At 35.0% G+C, this 12,863-nt stretch overlaps 1 protein-coding gene across 2 annotated transcripts in view; it reads right to left on the reverse strand.

Moving 5' to 3' along the window:
* The window catches only part of slc4a3 (solute carrier family 4 member 3), an 83,813-nt gene that overhangs the window by 26,952 nt on the left and 43,998 nt on the right, over nucleotides 1-12,863 (reverse strand). For both annotated transcript variants that reach the window (XM_051906591.1, XM_051906590.1), the window contains exons 5-6: nucleotides 12,247-12,422; nucleotides 10,376-10,596 (exon numbers count right to left, since the gene is read on the reverse strand). In XM_051906591.1, coding sequence (XP_051762551.1) covers nucleotides 10,376-10,596; nucleotides 12,247-12,422 — 397 coding nt within the window. The remainder of the gene's footprint in view (nucleotides 1-10,375; nucleotides 10,597-12,246; nucleotides 12,423-12,863) is intronic.

The following is a 12,863-nucleotide window of genomic DNA, read 5'->3' on the forward strand; positions in this document are numbered from 1 at the left end:
GGTTTACCAAAATACAATGGCTGTTAGTGAGAAGCAGTGTTTGAACTCTCCGATTGATAACTGAAATGTTTCAGGCCCATCTCTTTTTATATAAGGAACAGTTTCTCAAAAAAATATAACATTCTGTTATTATTTACTCAGGTCGTTGCAAACCAGTATGACTTTCTTTCTTTCACAGATCAAAGAGGGAGAATGGATAATGCACTGGTTGCTTTTTCCATGCAATAACTGTGAATGGAGTGCATTCAAGCTTGAAAAACAAAGACACGCCATGATCTTAATTTGGCATCTGGAACTATTTTAACTAGTCATATTGTGTCTAAAATATGAAAGTTACAGTAGTCAGTATTAACTTCTTGGTTATTGATTTGGCCTATGGCTGATATAAGAAAGATGACCAATTCATATGCTAATATTACAATGACATCTTCTGTTGGAACATCAGATTCAGAAAACAATCACTGTTCAGTGTAAAGGCGGCTATAAAAGGCTAAAAACTTGCAGCAAAGACAAGAACATTCACAATTCAGCATGGAAACAGATGTAAGAACGAAGACCAATCATAATTCAGTATGCAAATACGGTCATGATGCCACTTGTGTCAGTATACACTACCACTCAAAATTTTGGATTTGGTAAGAATTTTTAAATTCTTCTGCTCACCAAGGCTGCATTTATTTGGTAAGTGATACTACTCCAGTCTTCAGTGTCACATGATCTTTCAGAAATCATTTTAAGATGCTGATTTGGTGCTCAAGAAACATTTCTTTATAATATTAAAACAGTTGTAGGCCACTGCTTAATACTTTTGTGGAAATCGTAATACATTTTTCAGGTTTCTTTGATAAATAGAAAGTTTGAAAAAGAACAGCATTTATTTGAAATAGATTTTTTTGCAACAATGTTCAAAACACTTACGCTACGTCCTACGCCATCCGTATTCAACTTAGGAAGAAAGTGTAACTGACGTTGAATACAGAAGTCGTAGGACGTAGCGTAAGTGTTTTGAACTGCGAGAGGCATTACGCTTTTTTCGTAAGTTGAATACGGAAGACGGTCTGGCGGAAGCTAGATATTTTACTTTATAACTTGTTAAATATTGATATTTTTCTAACACAAACGCATTGGAGTATGTTTTGCTTTGGATGGATGCACTTTCTTCAGCTCATACTCACTAGTCCCGTTGACTGCCATTATAAAACTTAGATGCGTCAGGATATTTATTATTATAACTCTGATTGTGTTCATCTGAAAGAAGAAATTCATGTACACCTAGGAAGTGAACTAATCCTTTAATAAGTGACTAACTGACCCAAACTTTTGAACAGTAGTGTAGGTCAAAAAAGGTTCAGGCTGAATTGACTGCAGACGAACAAACCTCTAACCATAATGCATGAGAAATATCAATCGAAATCACTGTACTTCATGTCTGAATCAAGTTACTGCGTAATTTGACTCTGCCCTGAGATGATGTGTGCGAGTGGAGGCTTGGCTGCACAAGTATGTGTCAACAGGAGAGCATGTGGAGCTTCATAAACCATCCACTCAAACTCAAGGCCATGAAATGTTTCATATCAGCAAACTGTTTGCATAGACTCAGCTTGACATTAATTAGCTTGTATTTTCCTACAGGATCAATAAAACAACTCATTTCGAAATTCCCAGCAATCAATTTCCAATGCTAGCAAGATCTATAGAGGGTGGAGTGCATTTTTACAATGTCACAACCGCAGTCATGTGAATGGAAAATCCTACTGGATTTAATCAAGAGCTGCCTGTTACGCATTCAAATGCAAATGCGTACTTCGAGGCTTTTTGCCATTTATTAACCTAAACTACAATTGTCAAAGACAGACAATGGCAAAATTCCGTCGAAAAATGACGCAAGTGTGAAGCAAAGTGGAGGTCGCTGTGACATTTTCAAAAACTAAGGTGGCTGGAAAATATTACCCTTCATCACGCTTCCAACTTTTTAACAGCAAGCACACTTACGGATCGGTTCATCTGGGGAGCCAAGGTGTGAGTGGATGGACTCCAGAAGGTCATAATCATCAAAATCCAGCACAAACTCCTCAAAGTCCTCAAAGCTGTCCAATGCAAAGCTCCCCAGAGAGTTTTCCTGATCCCTACAATGGCCCTTTCCAGCATCTGCATCAGGGTGTTCCTCCCCTGAGCCGTCGCTCATGTCCTTCTCCTTCCCCACGTCTGTCATCTCCACACCTGGTGCCTCCGGATCATCCAGGATGCCACCCTCTTCCGCGCCGCTATTTTGCACCTTCTACAAAGTAGAACAGCGTCTAATCCTGCCTTCAGGTTCCTGGAAGCACAAATTTCTAGAACTATGGAACGACCAGGAATTGTGCAATTAATCTTGTTTGTGATCAAATTTTGTCCAAGAATGGTAAGTTAAAGAAAAAAAGAAGGACAAAGGTAAATCTCTCAGCTTGGCCCTCAATCCATAGAGAGTTTGTAAGATCCACCTGGCTGCCTGGTAAGAAAATGGTGTCTGGCCTCAGGGTTTCCAAGCAGATGAGCAGTAGTTCTGCGAGACGTGTCCGCATGTACGCAAGCAAACAGCAGGGAACACTGGAATTGGCTGATGATCCAGAGGAAATGTTGATACAACTGAACTACTTTTGAGGTCTCGCACTAATCTATTAACTGCCTCTGTGCTTTCCATGACGTTGTCGATTGATCCTGCGGCTGCATGAGGGACAGAGATGCGGTCCTCTGTCCGGTTTTTCCCCCATCATGTCCAGAGCTGGTTACACCACCCTATCAGAAAGCACAGGTGAAAACCTCCATCCGAAACAACAGCAGTGCCGATGAAGTGCACAACATGGTGCCACACATTACACAGCACTGTCTCCACATGACCGATCTCCATGGAAACCATGGCTGCTTCTAGAACTCAACCCTGTCTCGTTTTCAAGCGGTTACCTGCACGGGGATTAGCCAATCATCATTCAGATGTGTCCAATAGCCTATTTAGCTGGACATTTACAAAATTTGTATGCATATCAGAGGGACAGAGGTTGCACTTTCATAGCTCATAAGATATAAGGGAGATCTCAGTTATGTTTAGTTTAGATATGAACTTTGTCTCAGATGTTTTTAGGGGAACAAATATAGACTCAAATGTGTCTATTATGTAGATAAGATAAAAGAGAGCTCGGATAATTTGATAGGGAGAATTTAATGAGAAATGTTGAGATCATATTGGAATCTCTCACTTTTGATTAAACATTTTTCTATATTTATATATATATAAAAAATGGGGTCTTTTTTCCTCAGGAGAATGCAAGACAATTTTAAATAAAGTTTCCATTTGCTCTCCATTTAAACCCTATTTACAAAATACATCGTACTGTAATTGCTGTCTTGGAGAAACTTATGGGATATTGAGACTTTATTCAAGGTTATAAACTCAGAAAAATAAAATTAATTTATTGAATATATATTCCATAAACATCAAATAAAAAAAAAAAAATATATATATATATATATATATATATATATATATATATATATATTATTTTATTTTATTTTTAAAATATCCCTGTAATCACACTGTAATCACATTGATGTCTAGGGGATACAATTGGGATATTGAGACCATATATGTGGTTATTCAATAAACTTGGCTAAATTTATAGAATATATATTCCAAAAACAAAAGTTTCCATTTCCTCTCCATTTAAACCCTTTTTACAAGGGTTAAACTAAGAAAAATAAGATTAATTTATTGAATATATATTCCATAAACATAAAAATAAAACAAAATAAAATAAAATAAAATAAAATAAAATAATAAAATAAAATAAAATAAAATAAAATAAAATAAAATAAAATAAAATAAAATAAAACAAAATAAAATATCCCTGTAATCACACTGTAATCACATTGTTATCTAGGAAATACAATTGGGATATTGAGACCATAATTGTGGTTATTCAATAAACTTGACGAAATTTATAGAATATATATTCCAAGAACATCAAAATAAAAATTGAAATAAAATAAAATCTCCCTGTAATTACACTTTAATCGCGTTGCTGTCTAGGACACACATCTGAGATATGAAAAAGACACCATTTGAGGTTATTTAACAATCAATTACAAACTATTCTAAAAATAAAAGCAAACAATTGGGTCATTCAAAAGATAAGAGAGAAAATCAATTATGTGGATTACACAAGTGAGTATTCTGACATACAGTATATGTTGTCTAAATGCCCTATAAAGGTGTCAGACATATGAAAACACTGGCATGGAGCGGTACAGACTCGGACATGAGCATTTTATAGCAAGCTAGTGTGATGCAGGGCTTAAATTCAATGGCCTGTTCCACTGTGGCGGCCTCATTTGTAATTTGCTGCGGTACAGCAGTCAATGCTTCCCTTTTTTCTAAAAGCAGGAAGGGCTGCGGGCGGGTCTTTGGGAAGGATAATCAATTGGAACAGTGAAGTTAATTATAGCTGGAGGGGTCTCATCTACAGAGCCGTTGCAGCCCTCACCTAAATGCACTCTGCTGGACCCTGCTAGCCTTCATTCACAGGGAATAATTTAGCCATATTAGCTGCACTGTACGTCACGTAGAGTAAACAGCAGTATCATTCATGAAATGAGCCTGTATCGGCGTGCCAGATGGAAACATCTGTGCTTCCTTCAAAATCCAACCAGCTGCAGGCATGTTAGTATTGAAGTATTTATTAATAATACGTTTAAAATATATATATATAAGCAGTACTAAATTTAACTAATAATAGCAACTTATTAATATATCAATTAACAATTTAACAATGATATAATATATGTTAAAATAATATACTGTTAACCATATATATACAGTACCTGGCCAATTTTTTTTTTGGTTTTTAATAGGCAATACTTAAGAGTCTATGACTGGATCATTATTGCTGTGATGATTAAGTTTCTAGGATGTTATATGTTTGGGAACAGTTCTTTTAACCCTAATTGGAGTGTGTAGCTTTTCAAAGTGCTCAACTTGCATTTTCAATACAAGATGACCAAACATGGAAATTACATCACAAGAAGTGCATACATTTTTGGTCAAGATCTTGTATTGACAATGCAAGAGGTGAGCACTCTGTAAAGTCTCCTCCAGCACATCCTAAAGACTTTCAATGAATTTAAGGTCTGGACTCAGAGGTGCCAATTCATGTGTGGAAATGATTCTTCATGCGCCCTCCCAACCATTCTTTCACAATTTGAGCCTGTTGAATTTTGGCTTTGTCATCCCGAAATATGGCCATGATACATCTTCCTACATGGTTGTTTAAGAAATGAAAAGCTATACACTCGATCAATTAGAAGAACTGTTGCCAAACGTACAAAAACATAATAATCCCTGCAATAATGATCCAATCATAGAGTCTTAAGCATTTGCCTTATAGTATATATATCTATATATATATATATATATATATATATATATATATATATATATATATACACACTATAAGGTTATATACATACTATAAGGTTATATATGAACATAAAAATATGGTTCTGCCACAGGGTAAGCACCATTCATTAGCAAACATTATGGATTCAAATGTTCTGGATGGGACTTTATATCTAAGATCACAATGCACTAAACTTAGGCTCTGTGAAGACCATCTGGTTCAATAAAGAAAAGTGTGTCTAGTCATTCCCATGGTTTGAAAAATCACCACATGGCACACAGAGGAACAGCTGGGAGGCCAAATGGAGCATGGGAGCCCATTTAAATCAAACTCCTCACGTCAGGAAGAACTTTACAACGCTGCTTCTAAGAAAACAGTCATGTGAAGCACATCTTCAGGGATTCTCCCAGACACTGTATGGGAATGACTTTTTGAGATCTGTGAAGTTCCCCAACATAAAAACACTGTAATGAAATAAATGACTAATTTGTACTTTCCACAAATAGGGTCTTAAAGCTTTTTTTTTCTTTTTTTTTTCGTCTTCTATCAAAGGTTAGTGACATGAAGTGTCTAATCTTCATAAACTGATCCACTGCCCAGCGCAGTAGGTCAAGCTAAATATGACATATTATCAGTGGTGGATAAAGTACACAAATGAAGTACTTGAGTAGAAGTACAGATACCCCATTAAAATGTTACTCCAGTAAAAGTATTAAGTACCCCTTTTCAATTTTACTTGAGTAAAAGTACAAAAGTACTTGATTTTTAATGTACTTAAGTATTAAAAGTAAAAAAGTACTGACTGATGAATGTTAATTATATATATATATATATATATATATATATAAAATATGTATATTTTTGATATACATTTTTACTAGTGGGTGCAGGACACTATAGTTAATTTAAGTAAGTGAGGATAGCAAAATAAAGTAAACTGTGACATATTATACCCAAAAATTATTCATACAGTGGACTACCAGTAAAATTGATAAACCTGACCATGTGTTGCTTAAGTGTTATCTGACACAATTAAGATAAATTTTTTCTGACACAGTTTAACTCTGAGATCTTGTCATATTTTATTACCATTTCTTTAAACTATAGTGAATAAACTGTATTAATAAATGAAATGTTCAAGGTGTCTGAATAAATTCTGGTTTGACTGTGTGTGTGTGTATATATATATATATATATATATATATATATATATATATATACTGGGGGTATAAAGTACTAGACACATAGTAGAGCTTAAATAGATTGCAGCTCAATCTAACAGTATTTTGAATTATTATGTCAAGTAGCCAGCACTAGTCAACAAGGAAGATTATGCAGACACAAAATATGTATTGATGTCCAAGTAAGAAAATGTTTTATTTTACTATCAAAACTTGTTAAACCCTGATAACTACCAACTACTTTTCTCCCCATCAGTCACACGTGCACTCGAGCTCCGAGGATCTCCAGTTCTTGGCACATTTTGAGTCAGAAAGACTTGTGAACTCAATGAATTGTTAACTGAAGATTCGCTCTGACTGGGTCATTTGAATCAGTGAGTTGTTGACACGAGAAAAGATCGATGACGATTTCTTCACTTCAAAATAATGAGGAATGACATGTTTTTATGAAATGTAGTGGAGTAAAAAGTATGATATTATGGTTTGGAATGTAGTGAAGTAAAAGTTTCCCAAAATAAAATAACCAGGTTGAAAAGTTAAGCTTAGCAATTGGGGTCAACACTTCTATCGACAGACATTTAAAGGGGTCATGAATTGAGAAATCAAATTTTTCTTGCGCTTTTGACATGTAAGAGGTCATCATACTATAATCTCTTATTTACATCATGTTTGCACTGTTAGTTATGATGAAAACATTCGTTAGTGTGCAGAAACTGAGTTGCAAAGATGAGATCACTGTATTCATGCACTCAGCAACATGTCTGTGATCATCTACAATGTTCATCACTGCAACCTTTCATGCCACGATCTAAATATAATGTCATAGATTTAAGTGTAATGCTATAATCAACATTTTCATGATTAGTTAACCTTGAGAGCTGTAATAGTAAAAACCTGCTAAAAGTTTTTGAGAGAGTTCCACATGTAATACTTAGTTATTTCCATATGCAAAGATGTTAGCCAATCACAGCAGTGGGCGTTTACACTGAAGTCTCACAGCAGACAAAATGTGTAAATGTGTGTTGACAAATATGAACATACAAAAAACAGGGTAGGATTAGGGTAGGAATTAGGGTAGGAAAAATGCCTTTTATTTCTAAATTATGACAATTTTTATTTAAAAGTCATACTAACAGTGTAAGTGCACGCCAGGAAACATTATAAAACAATAAAACAATGCAGTTCATGACTCCTTTGATATTTTCTACTTGTTCTTCATGTTAAGTTAATTTTATCTTAAATAGCAGTTTATTTAACATTTCTCCCAACCCAAAAAAAACCCAAAAAAAAACATTGGATTTGTCTTTATAATACTTTTTTTAAAAAGTAATGGGACATTCTATTTGTGGAAAGTGCCAATTACACTCTTGCAAGGGTTTTTAAAGGAGTAGTAGTATTCTTGGGCTGTCATACCCTGTAATCAGTTGAGCTTACTTTATTAAGGATAATCATTAATGTAAAAACAACGGGAAGCACTCTGGTGCATGGCGTAGATCCAGTGACCCTGACCACATCTGAACATCCTCGAAGGCTTGTTTACAACAGCGGGAAAGGGAGGAGAGGGCAGGCCAAGTGCTGATCATGGCCAGCCAATGATCCTGCTGCTTTGCTTTCCACCAAAACACATTTATGAGTATGGACACGAATACCCCAGCGCCCCAAAACTTACCCGAAAGCTTGCCAATGCGGACCTCTAAGTCCACTACACAAACACTCCCTGTCATCACTCCCCTCCCTCTAGAGTGAGATTTTAATGAGCATTTGGAGGGACTATGAGCTTTGGCTTGTCAAGATCAAGTTAAACCATCGGCCTGAGACTCAGTCGTTGGTGTGACTCCAATGACACATGAAATCAAACACGCCTATCTAATTTTGTTTGAGTTACTGCACTGATTTCAATTAAGATCGAACGACCGCAACAACATGCAACTTGTCTGCTTTAATCCGTGTTTTAATCATCATGGCTACAAACGCTGAAAACTCGAATCAGTAAGTGCACTGATTCTTGAGACATGGGACAAAAGGCTACAGGACTGAAAAAAAAATGAAATTTCACAGTTGTGCTCATAAATTTACACACTCCTTGCAGAATTCAGGGAAAAAAATAAATAGATAAAACCTTAAATAAGATCATAAAAATGATGTCCTTTCTTAATTAAGCACTGCACTGAATATGCATAAGACATATGTAAGGAATAAACATAGAGTCAGCCTGTTGTTATCAGAAAATAAACCCTGATCACGATCATGAAATAACACTTTCTTGCTTTAACTAGTCATCTAAGAAAGGTTCATGCTGACTACACTACAAAAAAACTACTTTTATTACTATGTGTGGATTGTTTAAACTATGGAAGCTTGTTTCCGCCATGAAATAAAAAATAAAAAAGGTAATTGCGACTTTCTATCTCACAAATCTGACTTTTTTTCTTGCAATTGCAAGTTTATATCTCACAATTCTGACTTTTTTTCTCAGAATTGCGAGATATAAACTCACAATTGCGAGTTATAAACTCACAATTGCGAGTTATAAATTCAGAATTGCAAGTTATAAAGTCAGAATTGCGAGTTATAAATTCAGAATTGTGGGATATAAAGTTGGAATTGTGTGATTTAAAGTCAGAATTGTGTGATATAAAGTTGGAATTGCATGATATAAAGTCAGAATTGTGAGTTATAAAGTCATAATTGCGTGACAGTCATAGTTGTGAGTTATAAAGTCATAATTGCGTGATATAAAGTCAGAATTGAGTGATATAAAGTCAGAATTGCGAGTTATAGTCAGAATTGCATGAATTAAAGTCAGAATTGTGTTATATAAAGTCAGAATTGTGAGTTATAAAGTCAGAATTCTGCGATATAAAGTCAGAATTGCGTGATATAAAGTCGAATTTGCTTGATATAAAGTTGGAATTGCATGATATAAAGTCGGAATTGCGAGTTATAAAGTCAGAATTGCGAGTTATAAAGTCAGAATTGCGTAATATAAAGTCGGAAATTGCTTGATATAAAGTCAGAATTGCGAGTTATAAAGTCAGAATTGCGAGTTATAAAGTCAGAATTGCGTAATATAAAGTCGGAAATTGCTTGATATAAAGTCAGAATTGCGAGTTACAAATTCAGAATTGTGTGATATAATTCTGAGAAAATAAGTCAGAACTGTGATATAACAAGTCACAATTACCTTTTTAATTTTTTTATTTAGTGGCGGAAACAAGCTTCCATATTAAACCCCTTATATTAAAGCTATATTGTTTAAAAATAAGCCTTAATATCTCATGCTTGCTTCTCAAGTATCTCAAATATATTATATTTTAAAATATAATATAAAATATTAAACAAGTAACAAAAAAGACTAAATAAATTAGATTAAAAAAAAAAAATAAAAAAAAACGGCTCTTGACGGCTCCTATTTTATTATAAAAAATAATTAGCATCCTCCAAATTCTGAAAGGGGAATGCAAAATAAAGATAATGTATGTACAAAGGACAAATCATTATTTATTGTTAATACTTTCTTTGTTCTGAGTCTGAGGACGGGTGTATTTGGGGATAGTGAGCAATAATTGATTTATTTGATAAAATAAACAGAAATAAATATGAAATAATGCATAAGAATTTTCTACATATAATATCTGATATTTGTAGAAATGTCAAAACTAATGGCAAGTAAAATTGATGAGATGTTTTGTTCCATGTCTCAAAAATCTATGCATATTAGCGTTCTGCTATTTTCACAACTCCTTCAGAATTGACTTTGCTTACTTTTCATGCCATCCAGGTCAGCACTGGCAAGCATCTGCGCCTCTGCTTCGTCTGTAGGTACTTTCTGGTAGACCGCAGTCTCCATGGCAGTCATGCTGCCTATGCAGATGCGTTCTCGTAGGTCGTAGCTGGTTCGCTGGGCTCCAGCCAGCCGGTGGACGGGCTTCCTGCGAAACCAGCCTCGTGTTGTCATAGTGGCAGGCTCTGGAGAAGGACTAAACCTGTAAAAAGAAACCTACAATTGAACACTGCTTTAAAAACTATGTTTTTTGACCTACGTTTCATGTTCATTGTTATTAGTTGGATGATATGAACAGGACTGCATTGCTAATAGAGTGAAATATCTGCATGATTATAGGTGGCTGGGTTAATCACTCAACACATGCTGAAAAGGATTAAAACAAATTAAAAATAAAAGGTTACACTTTATATTAAGGTGACGTAGTTACATAAGTACTGAGTACTATTAATTAACTTCATGTAATTACTATAGAGTTACGGATAGGGTTTGGTTTAGGGTTAGTTACTTGTAACTATGCATAATTTACTGTTATTACTATAGTAAGTACATGCAGTAACGTGTAACTACGTCACCTTAAATAAAGTGTTACCAAGTAAAATTATCTGTTTATGTTTGTCATTCCTTAAATCTAGCTTTTGATTTAATGGGCAAATACACTCATTACATAGTTTAAAAAACTAAGCTGCATCAACAGCTGCATCAGCAACTATAAATCTGTCAAACTGAGAATGAAATGCAGCATGATTAATATGTCAATTTAACCACACAAACACACACACACACACACACACACACACACACAAAATGCCACTAAATTATCAATTTGATTTTATGCTGGCCATATATATTATTCAGGCCATATATATTATTCAGAAATTATACACCAAATGAAATGAGCCAAAAAAATGAGTCAAAAAATAAAAAAATATACATAAAAAAACTCACTAAAGTGCCATTGCACACCATGCTGGAGCATTTTCATTCATTTAATTAATATACAATCAATATACAAATATACAATCAAAAGGCTTAGTATTCAAAGCGACAGCACTGCTGTTTTATTTGTACATTTACCTTATATATCTTATGGATAGTTTACCCAAAAATGAAAATTCTGTCATCATTTACTCACCCTCAAGCTGTTCCAAACCTGTATGAGTTTCTTTGTTCTATTGAACACAAAAGAAGACATTTTGAACAATGTCAGAAACCAAACAGTTGGTGGGCCCCATTGACTTCCATAGCATTTTTTTTTCCTACTATGGAAGTCAATGGCTACCATCAACTGTCTGGTTGCCAACATTCTTCAAAATATCTTCTTTTGTGTTCAACAGAAAAAAAGAAATTCATACAGATTTGGAACAACTTGGGGGTGAGTAAATGATGACAAAATGTTCATTTTGGGGTGAACTATCCCTTTAATCAAATATATATGCTGCAAGGAGCAAGTTAGCCAGCAGAGGGCAATAAAATACAACTTTTCCAGCTCACTCTCAAGCAAAGTCCTCTCATTTTCACAGCATCACATTGTATAAAAAAGTTGTATGATGCACTTTCCATTGAAAGCACATCCAAAAGTAACTGCTGTGAATTCACCATTCAAATGAATCACTTAAGAAATTAGGGAACTTACATTAATGTCTTGAATGTATTGTGCTATAAAACCTAGAAGTTCTGCATATGATTATATCTGATATAGCTTTGAATAAAATTGATGGCTACACATCTCATACAGGTTTGGAATGACATGAGGGTGAGTAAATGATGACTGTGTTTCAACTATTTTACAACTCATAAGTGTTCTCTGGTCGTTCAGGTGTAGATCTTTCCTCAATTATTAGTCAAATACCTGTTGGAAACCTCTTCCTCCTCTTCTCCATTCAGTCGTTCTTGTGCTTCCTGCTGCTCCTCCATTCGGGTGGGGATGGGTGGAGCCTCCTCACTGCTCTGGGGTCTTTCGCTCTCCATATGAAAGATGGTGAGAGAGAGATCAGCCGCCAGGTCCTCCTCACTTCCCAAACTGAGCTGTGAGGTCACAACATCTGTCAGCATCTCCCTATTATCCCATCCAATCTCTCACACATATTTCCCAACATATCCAGCAGTGCAGAAAGAAACTGTGCTTATAGTATATACTGTACACAGCATACTATTTTTTAATAGTATGTGCAACTGAATGCAGTGACAAACTCTTCAAGCAACAGTACTCTACATTGTTGTCACATGACCTCATTATAACATGTTGCATGCTTAAAGGGTTAGTTCACCCCAAAATGAAAATTCTGTCATTAATTACTCACCCTCATGTCATTTCACACCCGTAAGACCTTCGTTCATCTTCAGAACACAAATTAAGATATTTTTGATGAAATCCGAGAAGTATATGACTCGTCCTATAACAGCAATTTAACCAACACTTTCGAGGTCCAGAAAGGTACTAAAAACATCGTTAAAACAGTTCATGTG

This window comes from Ctenopharyngodon idella, chromosome 9 (genome assembly GCF_019924925.1).
Source record: "Ctenopharyngodon idella isolate HZGC_01 chromosome 9, HZGC01, whole genome shotgun sequence".
NCBI classification, from domain to species: domain Eukaryota; kingdom Metazoa; phylum Chordata; class Actinopteri; order Cypriniformes; family Xenocyprididae; genus Ctenopharyngodon; species Ctenopharyngodon idella.